The sequence below is a fragment of the Neurospora tetraspora genome, assembly GCF_033439725.1.
Source record: "Neurospora tetraspora strain CBS 560.94 chromosome Unknown B0H65scaffold_8, whole genome shotgun sequence".
NCBI lineage: Eukaryota > Fungi > Ascomycota > Sordariomycetes > Sordariales > Sordariaceae > Neurospora > Neurospora tetraspora.
This window is the reverse complement of record NW_026944390.1, coordinates 1,381,003-1,402,682: the sequence shown is the minus strand read 5'-3', so window position 1 is coordinate 1,402,682 and position 21,680 is coordinate 1,381,003. Positions and strand designations below refer to the sequence as shown.

The 21,680-nt window shown below is 38.2% G+C and overlaps 3 protein-coding genes across 3 annotated transcripts; 2 read left to right on the top strand and 1 right to left on the bottom strand.

Annotated features, from left to right (window-relative positions):
- Window positions 1-91: 91 nt before the first annotated feature.
- B0H65DRAFT_581822 (uncharacterized protein) lies at window positions 92-2,487 on the top strand (the record flags this gene model as incomplete). Its single annotated transcript, XM_062830829.1, has 5 exons — window positions 92-284; window positions 367-536; window positions 603-1,172; window positions 1,240-1,573; window positions 1,711-2,487. 5 exons carry the CDS (start codon window positions 92-94, stop codon window positions 2,085-2,087), a joined length of 1,644 nt encoding a protein of 547 aa, XP_062677640.1. The 3' UTR covers window positions 2,088-2,487.
- Window positions 2,488-3,379: 892 nt separating this feature from the next.
- On the top strand, window positions 3,380-5,969 carry B0H65DRAFT_446084 (uncharacterized protein; the record flags this gene model as incomplete). The annotated part of the gene is made up of 6 exons (XM_062825785.1): window positions 3,380-3,572; window positions 4,157-4,462; window positions 5,190-5,211; window positions 5,364-5,375; window positions 5,477-5,613; window positions 5,926-5,969. 6 exons carry the CDS (start codon window positions 3,380-3,382, stop codon window positions 5,967-5,969), a joined length of 714 nt encoding a protein of 237 aa, XP_062677639.1.
- An 11,816-nt stretch (window positions 5,970-17,785) lies between these two features.
- Window positions 17,786-21,439, bottom strand: B0H65DRAFT_446083 (uncharacterized protein; the record flags this gene model as incomplete). Its single annotated transcript, XM_062825784.1, is given in 8 exon segments — window positions 17,786-17,973; window positions 18,179-18,315; window positions 18,412-18,602; window positions 20,174-20,194; window positions 20,209-20,264; window positions 20,695-20,767; window positions 20,997-21,030; window positions 21,414-21,439. 8 exon segments carry the CDS (start codon window positions 21,437-21,439, stop codon window positions 17,786-17,788), a joined length of 726 nt encoding a protein of 241 aa, XP_062677638.1.
- Between the last annotated feature and the right edge of the window lie 241 nt (window positions 21,440-21,680).

Here is a 21,680-nt window from a genome sequence, read left to right as displayed (position 1 = left end):
CGACCTCACAACCACGACCTACGTAACTACGTAACAGCTTCTTCTCGGTCGCGACAGAGGTACCATTAGCTGTACAAAGTTATAATCCAAAATGACTGAGATTGTAATGGACCAGACGCCGCCCCTTCTTCAGGGCCCCTCTGAAAAAGAACGGAAATATGATCGCCAGTTGCGCCTATGGGCAGCGAGTGGTCAGGCCGCCCTTGAGTCGGCAAACATCCTGCTCGTGAACTCTGGCGCTGGCACAGTGGGTGTCGAGACCCTCAAGAACCTTATCCTGCCAGGTACTGTGCTACTTCCAGTTCGGCCCTAGATCGCCACAATCAGACCAACAGAACTCTCCGATGCTGATATGAACAACTATAGGCATCGGGCGGTTCGTGATTCACGACAATGCGCTGGTGGACGAGGCCGATCTGGGTGTCAACTTCTTCTTGGACGATGGCTGTTATGGAAAACCCCGAGCACAGTGCCTGGCAAGCCTGCTTGGGGAGTTGAACCCGGAAGTAGAGGGAGATTGGTCGCCAAAGACCAAGGTAACGGAACCAAGAGGGCATGGCCCAACTCTGCTGTGAAGCTCACTACTAACTTGACGGAAGCAGAACGACTCACTGGGGTCACTCCTCAAGAAGTCACCCTTATTCACCGCCATCATGTACACATATCCTATCAACCATGTCGAGCTGGAGTCCCTCGAACAATACAGCAAAGAACACAAGACGCCACTAATAGCAATCCACTCGACTGGCTTTTATTCGTATTTTACCGTCAGACCCCCAGGAACATTCCCGATAGTCGACACTCACCCAGACGAGACGGCAACCACAGACCTTCGACTCCTCAACCCCTGGCCCGAGTTGGTCGAGTTTGCCAAAAATATGACCAAGGATATCGACGGCTTAGACAACTTTGAGCATGGTCACCTGCCGTACGTGGTAATATTGCTTCATTACTTGGATCAATGGAAGGCAACACACAATGGCGCCTACCCCTCAAATTATAAGGAGAAGACAGAGTTCAGGCAGCTAGTGCGAGATGCTGCCAGGACAGACAATCCCGAGGGTGGCGAGGAGAACTTCGACGAGGCTGCTGCTGCCGTTCTAAAAACGGTCGCGCCCTTTTCTCTACCATCAGGACTAAAGGAGGTGTTTGAGTACGAGCACAAGGACCCTGTACGTTGCGACGTTCCCCGCAGATTTTCCTCGGTAAAGACCATGTCTGCTGACACGATGCTTATAGATCCAAGAGAGGTCAATGTTCTGGATCATCGCGGACGCGGTCAAGGTGTTCTATACTAAGCACGGCTCCCTGCCACTTCCGGGCAATGTTCCGGACATGAAGGCCCAGTCCAAGGTCTACGTCCAACTCCAGAACATCTACAAGACCAAGGCTCGCAAGGACGCGGCCGAAGTCCTGCAGACGGCACAAGCGATTGCGGGGGCGGGACGAGAGGTGGATCCTGCAGAAGTCGACCTCTTCTGCAAGAACGCAGCATTCGTCAAGCTGATCAATGTGGAGGATGGAGGAGACGCTACCCCTCTTGGAAGCAAAGAGCGGCTTCAACAGGTGCTTCGTAAGTTCATCTCTCCTCTTTTGGTGATGGATGGAACCCCTGTGTGTTGCTCACTGCAACCGCGGGCTTCATCATGAGCTCCTAGACCCCGGAAAGAAGATGAAGTATCGGAGTGATATATTAACATATTGCCACAGGAGCGGAAATGGCCAATGACCAAGTCGCGGAAATGACATTACAGCCCATGTCGCTCTTCCCCATCTACCTGGCTCTGAGGGGTCTGGCGTATTGTGGCAACGCATCAGCCGACAAGACGCAGATCGTCGAAGCCGTCAAGAGCTTGCTCTCCGATGATCTATCAAGCGAGGAGTACGGGGACTTGAAGGAGAAGATGGACAATGTTGCAGAGGACCTCGCCCGAGCCGAGTACGGCGAGCTACACAACATCTCCGCACTCACGGGTGGTATGGTGGCTCAGGAGATGATCAAGATCATCACCAAGCAGTACATCCCCATCGACAACACGTGCGTATTCGACGGCATCAAGAGCCGAACTCAGGTCTTCCGTGTGTGAGAGAGGAGGTGGAGGGTTGAGGCAACTGTGGAAATGAGGAGGGACTGTGGCCAAGCGATACGCCTCTCAGCTCTTAACACAGTGAGGGAGAGAGGCAGTGTAGGAGGCGACGATCAGAGGGAATCAGGGATGGATGGATGGATGGGTGGAGAGATCAAGAGAAACTTGGGTTGGTTCTGCACCCAGCTGGGGCCCAGGCCCAGTCACGATCCCTTATCTGCTGTCGTTGATGGAGGCATCTCCGAAGGCCGACGACCATGATGCGGATGCGGGTCCTCTTCCCGCTTGGCCGGTAGCAGCCAGCGCTTGCTGATTGCTGACTCATTAGAAGGAGGCGAAAAAGGAACTCTCGATTGGGCAACCCAGTGGAGGATAGAAAATGATCATGGGCATTTGGAATAGACGATCAGTCGCTGCCCGGGGGCTGAGTTGCTGGCACCTGGGGATGTGCTTGCTAAGGGCTTGCTAAGGCAATGGGGTCTTGATCCGAAAGCGGCCGGGCTTTGGCACAGGATAATCAGAAAGGGAATGAGGAAGAGATGGAGCTTGCAGGACCCATTGCACTCACCCCTTTCCTTTCCTCGGGGCAGATCAGAACTAATGAGATAGAAATGATAGCGAAAAAGCAGCAACTTCGAGAGCAGCGTTCAAGAGGTAGACAGACTAGAAAGGCAAGAATGAAAGGAGAGTACGAAGGAAAAAATAGAGCAGGAAAGAAAGATTTGGGCAGCGTGATGTCTATACCATACCTACATTTTTATGTGAACGGGCATGGAACATGGAACGCACCTGTTGGGTGACTTCATGCCATTGTTTGGCGACAGGTTAATCAAGGCATGCTTTGAATCCATGCAGGTCTTTCTAAGCCTGTCTTCATATATCGTGGCGAGCCTGTGTAAATCAGTTCTTTTCTGGGTAACTTGTTCCTTCAGGAAAGCGGTCGTGCGTCATTCCATGGCCATTGTCAATGCCCAGGTCTCCGTTTACACAAAAGTCTCCGGATAAAAGATGAGATTGATACACTTTTGTTGATGAGGTGAGGTCAAATACTGGATTGTTAACACCCTGGATGATCTGATTCCCCTTCAAACTCAGCCAAGGAGGAGCCCGGACTCCCACGAAAGTTCCTTGGTCTTTCGTTCATCATCTTTTTCCTTTCCACATGAAGTCATAGTCTCTCATCATTATCTTGTCATCAGAACCTAATTCAGGCAAGACTTACTCTACTACTCTACAGTATCGGCATGCATGTTTGGCCTGGATGGATGGATGGATGGATGGACGATACTAAAATGGATGAATGGATGCTGGCTGTTTCGCGCTTCGGACCGCAGGTCCTGCTCCCTCAATCGCTCAATGCCACCCTCACAGCTCACACTAGCGTCGTAAGGTGCGTAAAGGTTAAACGGCACACACCTTATGCCTTTGGATGGCGCGGTGTGCTGGTGCTGGTGCTGGTGCTGGGCGATAACGCGGACACTGTAGGTGAGTGTGCGAGATGCGAGTGAGACTCATTTTCCTTTTTTTTCGATCTGTGTTTTCCTATGCGTTGGTTTTCATAAAAGCACTTAAAAGTTAACCCCGTTCGTCTTGCTCTTGTTTTGTGGTTTTGCTTTTTCGAGCTCATGGAGACACTGAATAGGAAAGGTGTGTAAGAGTGAGACCGTCTCTGTTTTAGTTTAATCTCATCTGCAGCCATGTGGCGAGGTGTACGTGAGGCTCTTTTGCCTTATTATCCTATGATTCCAAGTGAAAGTGAGATGCTGGCATTTTGCCATCGATCGCTCAGTAAACTTTCCCATTCAACATGATCATCTTGAATATTGACGATGACCTCAAGACATAATGTCTGCGAAGACTTCTTGACAAGATTCTGGCAGAACACCCGCAGACTCGCCAATGTTTGAAATGATGTAGTGTACAGTTCACCCCTGGTTTGATTGTTAGCGCGGGACTTCACTACGCACTCTTTGCAACTCAACCACCATTGCACCAAATTTGATGCAACAAGTTGGTATCAACCAGATGCGTTTGACCGCTTTATACACTCTGTCCAATTTTCCGTTTAGAATGTGGTTGTCCCGTTGTTTTTCTGTGTACTTTTGCAGACCCCTGTCTCAAGAACCGCGCTAACAATCAAACCAGCATTGAACTGTATGTCTGTACATTGACGTACTCCACTCATGTCGTCGTTGCGATGGGTTTCATGTTCCATTGCATGTTCCAATGCCAGGTACAAAGGTTACACGCCGGCGAATCGTCGGGCTGGGCGGCCGATATTTGCGAATCACAGTTGCAATGCTCGACAGCCCTCACGGAACTCTGGCAGCTTTGTCCCGATACGTACCCCTTAACATCGTCTTCCGGGGCGCCCGGTAAAATTGACTGAAGCGCAGCTGTTATAGGTCTAAGGTAGTATCTCAATCACCAACTCAAATTTTGGCGGTCTACTATAAACGCTAAGTTTAATCTCAATCATAACACTCAAATTTTGGCGGTCTACTGTAAATGCTAAGTTGAATCCTAATTATAAAAACGAAGACTTGGCGGTCTATATTAACTACAAGTTATATTTTAATTTTAAACCCTAAGTTAGATTTCAATTATAAAAACGAAGACTTGGCGGTCTATTTTAAACGCTAAATTATATTTCAATTACCAATTCAAATTTTGGCAGTCTATTATAAACGCTAAATTATATCCCAATTATAAACCCTAAATTGAATTTCAATCTTATTATAAAACTCTAAGTTAAAATTGAACAAAAGTGAAATATAGATGAAAATTTAGTAAAAAAGAGTTTAGGACTTATAGCGCGAACCCTATCCTAAATTTCTAGAGAACGAGTTTCCTAAGCTTATTCCGAGGGATAGCCCGAGATTTACCTATACCTTAATCTCTTTGCCTTACTATACTATAGGACTTTTATAGGTAGGTTTTTCCTAATTCAGTTACCCTAGTTCGGTTACCCTTGCGGTTAATGTATAGTAGCTATAATTAGTATTATTTCATAGTCGGGTTTACGATTTATATTAAAGTTAGTATATTTGTTAAGAGGGTATTCGAATTAGTATATAAATTTTTTTATTATTTATTTATTAGAATCTGGGTCTAGGGAGTTGAAGTCAGTTTAGAGAGTCGAGGGTCGAGCTAGCGGAGTTGAGGTTTTCCGGGAATGGAAGCCGATCCGAATTAATTCTATAGGTAAGGGTATAGTTCACCCCTACCTAAGCTATAGAATTATTATAGCTAGTTGTTACCTAGAATTAGTAATAGAGTTTATGGGAGGTAAGTTTATATAGTAGAGTTTAACGTTAATATAATAATAATAATAATAATAATAATAATAATAATAATAATAATAATAAAAGTAATAATGCTGGATATAGTATTGAGAGTAATGAGTTTGAGGATGGTAATGTTGAAGGTGGTGTTGAGAGTAATGATATTGAAAGTAGTAATATTAAAAGTATTGGTGTTGAAAGTAGTAATGTTGAAGATAGTATTGAGAGTGATGATATTGAAGGTAATATTGAAAGTAATGATATTGAAAGTATTGGTATTGAAAGTGGTAATGTTGAAAATAGTGTTGAAGGTGATTATATTAAAAGTAATAATATTGAAAGTATTAGTATTGAAAGTGGTGATGTTGAAGATAGTATTAAGAGTAATGATATTGAAAGTAATATTGAATATAATGATATTGAAAGTGGTGATGTTAAAAATAGTATTGAAAGTAATGATATTAAAAGTGTTAGTATTGAAAGTTATAATATTAAAAGTAGTATCGAAAGTAACGATAATAAAGACAGCGATAATAAAGACAACGATATTAAAGACAACGATATTGAAGACAACGATATTAAAGACGGCATTAATTAAGATAAAGCATTTTACAGTATAGAATACGGTATATATAGAATAGAGATAGTAAAGTTAATATTGAAACCCGAAGGCAAAATACGGTAAAGTTAGGTATTATTATTATTATTATTATCTCTATCCTCCTTATTATTATTATTATCTTTATTATTATTACTAATCCCACTTAGTGCTACTATTGGAATTGCGGTCGAAAATAAAGGCATTAAGCCTAACGTTACCTTTCCTACTGAAGGTATATTTGCTGAGGGTACGATTAATAGCCTTATTTAAGTTTTTCTTCTTCTTTTCCTCCTTCTTCCTCTCATCCTTTTCCTTCTCTAATTCCTTAATCCTTACCTTTATTTTAAAAAAATAGTTGTTGACGACGTAGTAGTTAGGGTACCCGATAGGGGTAGAGATAGGGAGGGCCGAGGGGACGGGGTAGCTTATAAAAGTAAAAGTAAGGGTAGGAATAGGGAGAGCTGGAAGAATAGGGTAATTGGAGTAACTAGTAGAGGTTTAGGGAGGGCGGGCCGAAGTAATAGTAACGGAATTATTAAAATCCGGAATAACGGAGCGGCTATAGACTAAAGAAATAAGACGACGGGTAATATTATTATAGATCCGCGGGATTATAGGAGTCTCTTTACTAAATATGTAATCAAAGGAACCCTTATAAAAATAAGAATTTTAAATAATATTTATAATTAATATATAGATATAAAAATAGATAAAATATTTATTTGGGGACGATTCCTTACTTTTCTATACGAATTATAAGGTAAATAGTATTATATATATTATTATATTATTTACGAATATTATTATTAGTAGGGACTTCGCTATTAAAGACTTCTATTAAATTTTATAGAATAAAATAAACGATATATATCTTGGCGTAACCGGAGAAGTAAAGGATTTTATCCTTAGTATAAACGAAATACTTTTTACTTTTAACTTTCTTACTTTTGATATAATAGTGCCTATTTTTTATATAATAGAGGTATAGGCTAATATACAATATACTATATAATTTATTACTATTATTATTATTATTATTATTATTATTATTATTATTATTATTATTATTATTATTATTATTATTATTATTATTATTATTATTATTATTATTATTATTATTATTATTATTATTATTATTATTATTATTATTATTATTATTATTATTATTATTATTATTATTATTATTATTATTATTGTTATCCTCTTTATTATCCTCGTTGGGGGTATTATTATGGAGGGCAACGTTGTTAGCGTTATTTTTAATATCGTTGGTATTTTAAATATTAGGTAATTAGTATATTAAATTAAATAATATATCATTATATATTGTATAAATATATAATTTTCCTCTTTTTTACCAAGGGGGTAATAATAGTAGTTTCGGCGTACTTTTTAGTATGCGAAGGGAAGTAGACGCTGAGCGGGGGGACGGGTAATTAAACTTTATAATTAAGAGTAGTTAGAGTAGCCGGAATAGCGGGTATATTAGAGCGATAGCGTTTAAGGGTAGTAGGGACGGGGGTAAGCAGTTAGTTAAAATTGGGGATAAAGTTAATAAGTGGAGTAAAAGGTTTGGAAAATATTATATTTATATAGAAATAATAATTCTTAAATATATGGGTTAATTAAATGGATTGATTGTGTAATTAATTATAATTTATATAGTATTAAGTAGGTTAGTTTAAAGAAAAAGGAGGGGAAGGGAAAAGGTTAGAATAATTTTAAATAGTAAATAAAATACGTTGCCGGCGAAGGTATGGGTACAGCGTAAAGTACGAAGGTAGGTAATTGCTAAGGTAGGTAATTACCTAAATAGTATTTACTAAGTAATTACGGTAATAAAAATCAAACGTTAAATTTATAAATTATTTATTAAAATATATAGCCCGCTAAGCCGACTATATACGGCCGAATCGTTTCCAAATAATCGAGTAACCCAAATATCCTACCCTAAATTGAACTTTATACCTATACTAATTAAATCCTTCCGTTCGATATTTTCGGTCGACGTTTAGTTAGGAGTAGATTTAATATTATACCCTAGTATATTACCCCCTTCGTACGAGGGAAATTAATATACCCTTTCTATTTATTAATCCCTTTTCCTACTTCTATTACCCCTTGTAAAGAAGAATTTAATATGATTTTTTTATTTATTAATTTATTTTCCCACCTTTACCCCTCTTCTTGCGAGGAAGAAGTTAATACGTTCTTTCTATTTATATATAATTTATATTATCGTTATTACTAATTAGAAGGGAGATTAGATATATATTAGGAAGGAACTCCCCCCTTTTATAAAGAAGAAGTTAATACGCCTTTTCTATTCGTACGTAATTTATATTATCGTTATTATTAATTAAAGGGGAGATTAGATGTACGTTAGGAATTTGGTTCGGGGAAACTTTAATCGAAACGAGAGATAGAAGTTTTAAAATAATATTTTCTACGGTAAAAGAATGGTAAAAATAGAGTAAAAGCTTATTAGTTATTATTATAAATAATTTTATTAACAATATATTTCTAATTATAAATAATATTATAGTTTAATAACTACTAAGAATTAAAAGGTTCTATAGCTAGCAACTATAATTATTACTACGAATAAAGCCTCGGTAACTTTATAAAGCGCTTACATTTCTTATTTAAAGAAGTCTTTTATTATCGTTATATATTCGGTAATTTTATCTTTTATTTAAATTATATTAATAAAATTACTTTTCTAGGCGTAAAGTATCCCATAAATAAAACTTCTTTAAACCTAAAACTTTTAGTAACCGCTTTATTTATTTTAGAAAATATTCTTACGGCTATATTTTGGTAATTATAGTCCGAATTGATCCGGTAAATAAATTAATATATTATAACCTTCGTCCCGAAGCTTTCTATATATTTCGACGAAAGTTTCAAGAAATTTTGAAGTAATATTCCCGGTTCTCTTAATTTAAGGATTATTTCCAGCGTTTTAAGGGTATTAAGCTTTTTTAAGGGTTCGTTAATCGCTTTATTATAGAAATTATAGTCCGGGTTAACCTAGTAGAAAGATTAATTATTAATTGAGTTCGGTAATAAAGTAATTATAATTATTTTATAATTTAGCGGACCGGATAGGTATTATACGTATATAAAAGTAAGAAACGCGTTCGAGAATTTTATTAAAAAAAAGTAGTAGAAGGTTTATATAGCGTCTTCTCCTTTATTAGAAGGGAAAGAGTATTACCGGACTAGTATATATAGGCATTACGGTTAGCCTTTTCGTTAAACGAGTTAAATAATAGAGACTATTCGAAATTAATAGTTTCGGCGGTTAATATATATTATTAAAATTATTATACTGGGTTTAAAAAAATTATTAGATATCGGCTAGCGTATTAAAATTTAGAGTACTCGTTATAATCTTTATTATAAGAAGAGATAAAGATAGTAAAAGTAATAAATAATTAAATTAGCTATGTTAATAATAAGATTAGGCGAAGTAGTATTATTAATAATAGAAGCTAAAGATTTAGTACTATTAATAATAGGATTAAATAAATTAGTAGTATATTCGTTTATATTATTATTTGAATTTACGTCTTAATTAATTATAATTTCGATTTTATTAATTTAATTGGATTAAATAAAAGAAGTACTAGAAAAGGTTATTCCGAAGTTAATCCCGACGATAATAATTCCTTAAGAATTAACTACTCTATAAGGAGATTTCCGCGGAATTAAAAGTATTTTAATGGTAACGTTTTTATAATAGAATTGGGCTCGGTAATAAAGCTATTATTATTATTTGTAATCTAATATATAAGCTAATAAGCCAATTATATAAATACAAACTAATTATCCCTATACAAAGGCGGTAAATTAGTGTATTCTTTATAAAATAAATTATATTTAAGCCGTCCGTGGATTGTTTTACTGTAATTAGCGTAATTGGGCTAGGATTTATTAAAATCTAATTTCGATAAGTTAAAATTGCCTTTTCGTTAGTAATTTTCCAACGTTTAAGGTTCGGGGTTTTGGGCAGTATCGGTAGTAACGACGGGGTTTCCGCTATATATTTAACTATTTTAGTAGATTGAATACGTATTTATTAATATTAAGAGCGTTTAAAACTTACATAGGAATAGGGTTTAATTTAAAAGTTAAGGTATATGAATTAATTAATATAAAAGAAAAAAAGGCTATTACTTATAGTATATCAATAAATAAGATAAAAATCAGCCGACGTTTATATAAGAACGGGTATCGGCTATATATAAGCGAAATCGGTTAGATAGAGTCGAAATGCCTAAATCCGAAAATAAAATTATATTTCCGTTATAAGAATAACAAGTAGTATCCGTTAAGGCCGCTTTCGAATAACGTTAATATAGTATTTAAGTTGAGCCTTACTATTTTTTATATATATAGTATTAATATTAAAAGGATAGTCGAATATAATACTTTATAACGTTTTTACCTTCGAAATAGCTATATATGTTAAGCTAAGTACAAAATTATCCCTAAATATATCGAAAATAGCGATATTTATAGTTATACTTTGCGATTTGTATATTATAATAATATAAGCGATAGTATTAGGAATTGCCTCCTAGTATAGAAGGTAAATCCTTTTATATATTTTCGAATAGAGCGGAAAATAGGTACGATTTTGGTATTAAGACTCTTATATTTAAAATAGGCCAGGCTATTATAGTTAAAGAAATATATTAATAGGGTATAAGGCGGAACCTTTCGAAATTCAATACTTTAACGCTATATAATATTATAAATAGTATTGATAGTACTATTAATTAAGTTTTTTTTAACTCATATATTTTCTATAAATATAATTTTAGTATTAATAATAAGGGGGAGTTATTTATAAAAATTACCTATTTATTAAATTCTACCTCGCTAATTCTATTGCCCGTATAATTAATGTATATTTATATATACGGCGCCCTAAATTTTTCTAGGTAATTAAAGTTATATTCCTTAATTTTGTAGTTAGTTAGGTATATATATAAGGTATCTTCGAAGACGCTAAGATTATACCCTTCTACTTATAGTTTTGTTTTTATTCGTATAATAGTAATTCTTAATATTTTTTTATTAGCCGAATATATTAGAGACCTTTAAATATATTTCTAAATGCTACTTATTCATTACTGCCCTATTGAATAATTTATTATAATTCGATAGTATAATTAAAAGATTAGTATACTAATTTTCTAAATATTTTTTCGGGTATAAGTTAGCCGTTAGGCTTTATATTAATTAAAGTCTTCTCTAAAATAGGAGGTAATTAGTAGAAGTTTCTAATAAGAAGAATATTCCGGCTACCAAAAAATCTATTATTATAATTAAGAAAACCCTATTAGAGGCGCTTATTTATATAATATATTATTTTAAGACTAATTATAAATTTCTTATCGATAATAAAGTATTGTAAATGACGAAGTCGTAGCTGTAATAATGCGAGGTTATTGGGGGATAGGTTACGTAGTATAGTACTATTTTTAGAAATAGGTAATTATAGAAGCGAATATAGTATAGAGCCATTAATATTATTAATAGCTATACTAATAGGAGTAATACGTACGATAATATAAGGCTTATTATAAATAGTAATTAATTCTTTAAGCCGGGTAAAAAGTAGGCGAATAATATACGATTTACTAGTACTACCCTTACTATTAAACTATATTTTAAAGGGCTAGGAGTTATTATTATAAAGAACTATTTAATAATATTTTATAAATATATTGTAGACGAATCGTTATTTGGAGTTGAAGCTATTTATAATAATATTCGTTATTTCCTCCGCTTCGAATACCTTAGGATTATCGATCTTTACAAGCTTCTAGAAGTTTTGGGTATTTATTATAAGGCCGTTATATAATTTATAATGGGCCTTTTAGTTGTATTCGAAAATAATAGGATGACGGCTAAATATATTAATATTTTCGTCGGCGCTTATAGGCCGGTTAGAGGCTTCTTGAGCTATACGTATCTAGTTATTTTGCTATATGTTTTCTTTTGGAGGTATAATTTTAATATCGTTTTCGGGTACCAGTTCGAAGGTTTCGTTATAATAGTCGTTATTATAGTAATTGTGTATTTCTCGATACCGGGTATATACTTTAGACTATAGGGTATATTCTACTTTATCGATCAATTTCAAATTGGTATTTATATTATAAGGGTAATGGAAGGTTATTTTAATATAGTAAAAATCTTTATATATATCTGCAATTATTTTCCCCTTATATTTAAGTATATATTTGAGGATCCGGTCTTCCTTGTAAAGAATACTATAACTTAGTAGATTAGTTAATATATATATAGAATTAGAAATACGTTAAATCGATAAAATAAATATTACGTTGTAAATACTTATTATATTAGGTAAGGTAACCCTAGACTTCGTTATTAATACTTATAGTAAAGCGGTTTTAAGCTTTCTTAGGACGATAGGTTACGGACTGCATTATACGCGTGCCTTCGTATAAAGTTAGGTTAAGAAGATAATAATAGACATGCTAAGTAGATTAATCTCGTTCCGAAACTAACTTGTTCATTAGTTTGGTAGTAAATAATAATAATAACAGCTTACGGTCCGAAATGCGAGAAAGGACTTGGGTAGTAAGCTATTAATAAAATAGAAATTTAGTTTTAGCCTTAGAATAATATTTGGCGATATAGTAAAGTATAGCCTAAATATTAGTATAAGGCGAAATATTTGTAATGGCTAGCTAGCCTAATAATATAATAGGGTTCTAACTATTAATATTGATATTGTTATATATAGTATCGAATATATTATAAAGGGGGTTGAATTTATAAGTAATATATAGCCGGTTGTAAACGTTACGCGGAAAGTTAAAGCGGTATATTAGTTCTTTAATTATTGAACTGTTTAGAAATTTGCGGCGCTATAGATAATATACCGGATTGCATTAATACCGCTAGATATAATTGGTTATATAAAATAATATAGCGAAAGTTAATTATTTATATTCGCCTATACGTGTAGTAAATATATCGCCCTCAATTTAAATTATAGGGAGCGGTCTATAGGGCTCCGGATTTATAATTGTAATGTAGATTCCTTAGAAAATAGTAAAGGCATCCTTACCTTCTAATATTTCAAACTCTAATATAAATATACCTTTAAACTAATATAGGCTTTAATTATAGGGATTATTACGAGCTTACTATTTATATCGGTCCTAATAATTAATAATATAGAGTTTTAGGATATAAACTTTATTACGGAATACTTTATATTTCTTCTAAAAATACTATATACCGATTATTAGATTATTATGAAGATTTTCCTATATAATTTTCCTACGTTCGCGCTTGCTACCATTCAGCTACTTATTATATTGGGGTATATGTCTAGTTAATGACCTCTAATACAAATTAACCAGGGTAAAGGTTATAAAAAGGGATAGTATATTGATCATATAAATATATATTTTAAGGGTTTATTATTTAATACCCTAGTACGGCCGAATATTACGAAGGGTATCTATATACTTTATAATAAATTTAAAGATATATTCGGCCTAGTTCATACAGCCTTTAAACGGTACTCGGAATTCTTCTAAGCGGAGAGTACCCTCGCTTGGGTTACGATGGATATAGAAAGAGCTTTTTTAGTTAATTTAGTTCCGTATTAGGGTATTAAAAGCGATAAATCGAAACCGGAGGTAGCGAGTAAAATGCCTATTTTTCAATTTTATAGCGTACTTAATATAATTACCGTAAAATATTTTATATAGGCGTTGGGTTACGAAGTTTATTTACTTTCGAGGGTATAGGGTAGGGAACGCTTATAAGAGTAATTTTTATAATTAGTTGAATTTATTAAGGGAGGTAGGTTAGGTAAAAGGCGGTATTTTTATATAATTATAGACTTAGCCCTATCTATTACGATGTAATTATTATAATTTTAGTTTTGGTTTTAGATTCAAGGATAGTAGGTTGGATAGAAGATTAGGATTGGAGAGTAGAAGATCTGGAATATTTGAAGAACTAGTTAAAATTGGAGGACCGGTTGGAGTTAGAGTAGTTGGAATAACGCTTAGAGTAGGGTTTAGACTATAAATAGGACTAAAATTAATATATTGAAGAATGGGTTATTTAAGTCGCGGTATTTGTTTCTAGCTATTTAGTTAGTCTATAAACTAATTAAACTAGGCTTAGTTAGCTATAAGGTTTAGTATAGCAGTAATTTCCTTATCCTTAATATTATTAACATTGTCGTCCTTATTAATTTTAATACTTTTTTTTAACTTCCTGAGTATTTAACCTATTAAAGACATTACTATATTCTGGAAGCTATAAAAGACAGGTAGGGTTAACGATAATATCCCGGTAATTAGGGTAGTAGGCCTTTAAATAATTTATCTAAGTTTATATATTACGTCTATTAACGAAATAATTTCGACGAAATTACCGTTATATTTATTCTTAGTCGTTTATATTCTAAGGGCGAAGTATAATAATATTTAATTCTTCTGGTAAAAGAGGTAGCTAATTATATATTATTACTAATATTTCGAAAAAAGTTAATAATAGCTTTAGTACCGATATTAAGTTCCCTAGATTAGATAAATATCAATATAAATATAGACACAGGCAATTAATTATTCTTCGATATATATAAATATTAGTAAGCCGGGATTAATATTACCAAAATTTATAAAATTCTTAATAGAATAATAGGGGATATCCCCGGGTTTCTTTTTTTTACGCTTATTAATATAATGTTTGTATATATTGTGTATAACTTATAGATTTAGCTATCTTTTCTTATATAGATTGTAGTCCTTATATTAGATAGTAAATATTATATCGTTGAATTTAGCTATATAAACCTTGTTATCCAGTTTAATTGCTTTTTATTAGAGGTTGGGGTTATAATTAGCTATAAAGGAGGGACGCTATTATTAGGATTGAAAGGGAGGATTAAGAAGAAGTATATATTTTCGATTAGCGGGATTTTCTAATTCGGGTTAGGGGATAACGAATTCCAGTTAAATTGCATTGGGATTTAATTCGGGATCGGGATTTAGTACGAGCGCTTTAGGCACCCCTAGAAGAGGACCCCGGGGACGCAACGGCGTTAATATTTAGGACAAAGAAAAAGGAAACGATAATAAAATATCCGATAGCAAAAAGTTATTACTAATATTGGTTAAATTAGTATTACTTTAACCGTTATTATCTTCGTTGTCTTCGTATTAATATTAATCGTCTTAGAAGTATCCTAAATATCGAACTATTTTATTACTATTAGCATTTATAAATTCTCTACGTCGTTGCCTACTCTTATATTGTCGATAAAAAAACCTATTTTACAACGATTATTAGTTTGGATATAAAATATTAGGGTAATCGATTATATATAACCGAATTCGGGTATAGGGATTAATATACCGGATTCCTTTTTTAGTTCGAGAGCCGGATTTACGTAGTAGATATAAAAGTTTATAAAGTTTAGGCTTTGATATTTAACGTCCCTTGGAGGGGCAATGCTATAATTATAGTAGTTAAAGTAAACTGGACTATTATTATTATAATAGCCATTTTTAATACCTATTTTAGGACTATCCGGGGTCAATACTAATATATTAAGGGACGATGAAATGCCTAGTAGGTTACGTAATGTCCGAAGGGAGAGCGTGAGAGAAACCTATTCGTCGTTGAAGTGGCGGCGTTGATAATCCTTACGGATTATTTTACGGGTTCGTTAGGCTTCTATAATAAGGAGTGAATTTTATAAATTTATATTTTACTATAAAAAGGAAGCAGCTGGCGTACGTAGATTTGGCGTACGTAGTTAACTATTAATAATAGTATTCTATATTAATTATTAAAGTAAAATAGTAATTATAGGGGCTAAGGATTATAGACGGCGTATTATAGGCGCTATAAGAATTTAAGTTTCCGGAATAAGTGCTAGCGTAATAAGTATACCGGGTATAGGAGCGGCTAAGTCCCGGTCTACTATAGCCGAACGATTATAAATAAAATTTATAGCCTAGAATAAATTTGTTTTACGCCTTCCTTAAATATTACAATAATCGAAATATTGTTAGACTAATTGGTTTAGGTTCCTCTTCCTAATAAATTCGGGTAAGGGGAGGTCTCTTCTATAAATCCTATATTGTTGCAGTTCGGACTCTTCTTCCTTGTTATTTTAAGGGCGTTACTTAAACGGCGGAAGAAGAGAAGACGAAACTATATTTATAAATTATTTTTATAGACGCTAAAATCAATTAATATTATAGGATATTATATTATTATATAATATATTACAAATAATTGAAATAAATTAGTTAAAAGTAAATTAGTTGAAAGTAAGTAGGTTATTAAAAGTAATATCGTTTAGGGGTAGTCGCCTATATATAAATGAAATTGACTACGCGCGACTAATTATCGGGTATTTATTAATTGGCCAATTCGGGAATGCGACGGATTGATTGTTTAGAGTTTGTAAATAGGGTTGTAAAAAAGGTATGTTTAATTAGGGAGAGACGACAACGTTTGTGCGAAAGCGAAGCCGGGTTTGTAGATTTTGATAAATAATAGGAATTTTAGGAAAAGATGTGTAGATTAAATTAGGGGGCTAGCCCCCCAGGACTACCCGTATAAGGGTTAGGGTAATAATACTAAGGGGCCAGCCCTCCGGGACCCTCTGTATGAGGGTTAGGGTAATAATACCCGGGGGTTAGCCCTCCGGGACCCCCTATTCCCAGGGGAAACCTCCGGACCCCTATAGTATGCACGGACTATAAAATTCTAACTAATCTAAGGAACGGATTGCCCAATCTACGGACCAATTATAGTACAAAGAATTTACATAGGTATCGACCCTATTATAGAAAAGCTCCGCTATATTCGCTTACTTCGTGTTGAAAACACTTCTTTCCCTAGACCATAACAGCTGCGCTTCAACAATATATGCAAGTGGTTGCATGTGGATAAAGGGTGTTTGTGCATCAGGGTACACTGTAGTGTAGCTGTACACATCAGCCCTAGTTTAATTATTAGCGCGGGACTTCCAGAAGGCTCTTTTACCTTTTCAGGCTGGCTAGGCGGGAGTTCTGACCTGGGAATTTTCTGGTTCGCTATTGCCCGCTGCGAATGGAGTCAAGTTTTGGTGCATGTGTGCGGGACACGATCGAATGTTGTTCGTGTTTTGCGGTGGTTTGGACCAATGGGAGGTCCGGAATCCCGTGTTTTCTCCCCTGTTGAAAGAGGTTGTAAGAACCGCGCTAACAAACAAACCAGGGCTGATGTGTAGGTGATATGTATGCATTTCTTTCTGTATTCGAGCCAACGCTCCAAGGTAAAGGGATATTGAGAGCGCCATACAGAAACACCACAGTAGCCATATAACGGTACAGAACCGTACGACGGACCGGTACGAGTTTCTTGTAGGCACGCCAACGTGCCATCAACAGTTCATGATTGTCTTTGGGATGACTGACGATAACTGACAAGGTAAAAACCAAGGCGGTGAAGTATGGAAGTCTGTCGACGAAGTAATTAGTGACCTGACCTGGCCTGTCAACGTCCATGCGATCCACCCTGAGCGCACGGGCTTGACGGACATGGTAACCAGATCGCCCGGCGGACGAGGGATGCGGACTTAGCCGGCGGTTGAGGAATCACGAAAGCTTGAAACACGCCAACTTGCAATACGAACGAATTTTCGTCGAGGACCGAGCGAGAGTAGGAGTATGTTTGTTTCCCAGTTATTCCACACGTGTGAGACAGGAGACAGCAAGGCAGCTTGGAATTTGAAGGGTTGAGGAAGGTCAGGAACGGAAGGGTGGAGGAACAGAAGGGTGGAGGAACGGAAGGGTGGAGGAACGGAAGGGTGGAGGAACGGAAGGGTGGAGGAACGGAAGGGTGGGCGAGTCTTCCAGAAGCACCTCCTGATACGATAGTCCAGGGGCCAGATCGGTAACAGACCCGGGCCCTAGGGCCGGGGACTGAATGGATACTAGGGAGGATTCATTCGACCGTTTTCTTGAGAAACGGTCTTCTGAACGCAAAAGAACACGGCCGAAAAAGTAACAAATTAAATGGCCAAATCGGATTATTCAGCATCACTAAGTGTGGGATAATGGATGTTTGCGGACAATTTGATGCATCGTTAAGAAATCATATGTGAATGTCTCCCAATTCGGTCGAGACCAACACTTTACCAAAGCCATTTGCTGAGGATTCCCAATGACCGGAGGGGGTGTGTTCAGACAGCCGGTCAGAATTATCGGTGCTAGGCTCCCGAGGACAGTTCTCGACAGCGTTCTCTGAGAATTCAGGCACCAAGTTGATGCTCAATCTAGTGTTCGAAATTGAGAAGCCAACCATGCTATTTCGAGAGGCCAATTCTCGGAGCCGCTCAGGACCAGACTATGCACGTTGAGCAAGTCAGTACCTGTGTTCGAGTTCGACCAGACGTGACACGTCAACACGGCTCGGATGAAGTATTGGAATACCAGAAGTTGGAAGTCGGGCGGCTGGTTGGACTTCTTCAGCGGACGAAGAAGGATGGATGTCTTCCTGCCATACCGTCTCTACCCTGCTTGTGCGAAGGGCATCTATGGGCATGGGGCGGATAAGGACGGTCTATAATGGCAAAGGTATAGTGGAAATGATGAAGCCAGCTGGGTTGTTGCACACATGAACAAAATGGCGGCCTCTGCTTCGTTGCCAGATGAATTCGAGAGTCGAGACGGCAGGATAACATAGGCACCTCTGCAAGGCGAAGCTGTCCCATCCTTATCCGGGTTCCGGCTTCCAGCCAAGGATGAGAGGCCACATGTGCATTGATCGTGTCCATGTGCGAGCTGTTGTACCCTCGACCATTTTCGCTTCAATGCGAGGCCGGACTATTGACCGGCGAGGTCGATATGACAGGTGATGTCCTGATGTTGGAAGGTCGGGTTGGGGTCAACTGGAAAGTAAAAGGTACAAGCCACCACGCACGTGCCATTCTGCCACACTGTAACGGCCAACTTGGGGGGTGTCTTGCGACTTGGCTGAAATGAACCAATCGGATGTACGGACAGACCACCAAAAGCGGGAGAAGTCTTCACTTCTCCATCTTCAAGCCACACCCTTCATGTTTGACATCATCCGAGTCTCGGACCTCGTGGCAGGCCACCATCCTCCAGGCACAGAACTTCACTCATTGGTTTTCGGAAAAGTTGACGCTTTGACGTGTCTCAGAAGAGACTTCAATATACCCTCTCTTCTTCAATTCCATTCATTTTTCAGACTGCGATCGTCAATCGCAGGGGGTTGAAGCAGTCATTCACGGCGGCCCGAAACGGAACAGCGGACGCTAACCTGATCAATACCAGACGACAGGATGAACGTCTCGGTTTTGTGACGTCGATCCCGGGCCGTCACTGATGTAGTCGGGTAGCCAGAGTTTCAGCCCTCAACGGCTTGTCGGCGGCGGTCCGGCGTCGCCATAGGGCTACCTCTAGGCTTTGGCCGGGTGACCAGGGAATCACTACACGTCTTCAACCTTCAAATTGAAGGCACCCCAAACTCTCGTCAGTTGAATATTAAACATCACGACATGCTGCACCCCAGGCTCCCAGGTTACTTTACAGCTTACCAACAATCAAAATAGGCCGGAATGCAACTGAATGACCACCAAAAGCGACTGCAATTCATGGCGGCCAGGACCTCGGTGAACTTCTCGGAAAAGCCGAGAGCCAAGGCGTCGGTACCTTCCATGGCTCGCTTGCCGTCTTTCCAGACCGGGAGCTTATGCGCATCTGGTTGGATGGTGGAAGTGGGAAAATACGTAATCGCGTTCGCTCTAACATCAAAGTGGAAAGAGCCAAGAAAAAATCGAAACGGACTTGCCCTCTGTGACCCTGGGCCTCTCGGCTTTCCACTTCAAGTTTTTCTCCAATCTCCATGAGTTCGAGACGAGGCGAGAAGACGGCAGGCTCATTCTGACGTCCATGGCCTGGCCCTCCAATTTCAGAAATTGAGTCCCTTTTGATCTCGCTTCAGTTGTCTTGAAGAATCTCGACACGCGTCGGCGTTCCATCAATCATTCTACCACATCCATATCCCAGCCCGGCACGCATACCCAGCAACTCGGGCTCCAGGGCATCCAGGGCATCGACCAGCAAACGTCACATTCGATCAGACCGCTGGTTCCCGTCTCCTTTCACCTTCACCTTGACGATGGCATCCTAGAGGTACATACGATGTCAGCTTCCTCGCTGCCCTCCATAACACCGCTTACTTCAGGAGATGAAGTACCTACAGGTATGTGTGTGTGAACCCAGTGTCAACTCTGCATAAGTGCAACTGCATTTACAGCACCCCGCCGGCGTTGACGCCTGCCATCAACCACAAAACGGCGAGACTCAATGTTCTTCAAGATCGTCGGAGGGGCAGAGTTTTTTCCCTGCTGTTGCCCCACCCGTCGACCCGTTGACAGCTCCCCTCAGGCCCCTCGGGCCTTGACCAAGCCAAACATGGGCCCTTGCCTCGTCTACCACCCAAACGGTGTTAAACGGACGTTTCTTGGGTACCCGATTGTTTCGTTTCAAGCGGCTGTTGGTCAGCGGCACAGCCAGTAACTACATCCATCTTACTACGCCCATCTTATGGACTGAAGCCATGATGCTATCCGTCCAACTACTACTATGAGTACGTATTCCATATTCCACCGTGGATGGTAACTTACACTCTAACAAGGTATAGTCTGGGGATAAACAAAACTGATATCTCTGGCCACTGCAAGGGCCATCTCTCCAGTTCTACGTTCGACATCGACAGGTGTTGGCCCACATACCGTAAGATTCACCCTGACGCTTGTCCAGTGGACGTGATATGTATCCACCGTGTCCAGGGCGCTTTGCGGTGCGCATATCCTCCTGTCAAGCGCCTGCGGACCTTGGCGAGAGTAACACAACGGTAGTTACCATTGCCACTCTGGAGACGACAAGATGCGGCGGGCGGTAGCCAAGAGACTCAGTCTCTCCTTACCTTGTCTTCACAAACTATCTCTACATGGGCACATCTCTGAACGCGCAGTCCATCTAAATAGTCTACGGGTACGCTATTTCTCATCTCTCGCTTGTCAATGTGCTTGGTTCTTTGTCTGCAGTTTGTCTCCTCTCCCAGCCTTCAACTCAGTCCCCATACGAGCTCCAATTCTCTTTGATAATTCGTGATACGATGACCTCCAAGTCGGGGAAGAATTACGAGGTGGCTAAGATTTCCTCTTGCGAGATGTACCATATACAGAGAGGCCTATAGGATTTTGTGAAAAAGGCAAAGTTACCTTTATCATTGTTCAGTTCTCGGTCCGATGTTCTTCCCCCTACTTGCCTCAGGAGCACAGTGTTGATGGACTTTGATTCCAGATCTTCTAAAGGGCACGTTTGGAATAAGGAGACTTACCTCGCCACAGCAACCTCAGTTCTCATAACCTGAGTCCTCTAGGGCTGGAAGGGTTGACCAGCAACCCGAAAGCTATTGGAAGGATCATTTAGCTTGAGGAGGCTGTTACCTCCGTTTCGTTGGCGCGTCTGCTCCGTCTTCTAGCTCCGTTCCTTACGCACTCCTGATCACGATACCCCGGCTAACTGCCAAGTGCCCACTCTCACTCCAACTTCATCCACCCCGGACTCCACCCCTGTCTGGCCCGATCGGAACCAAGCGGCTGGC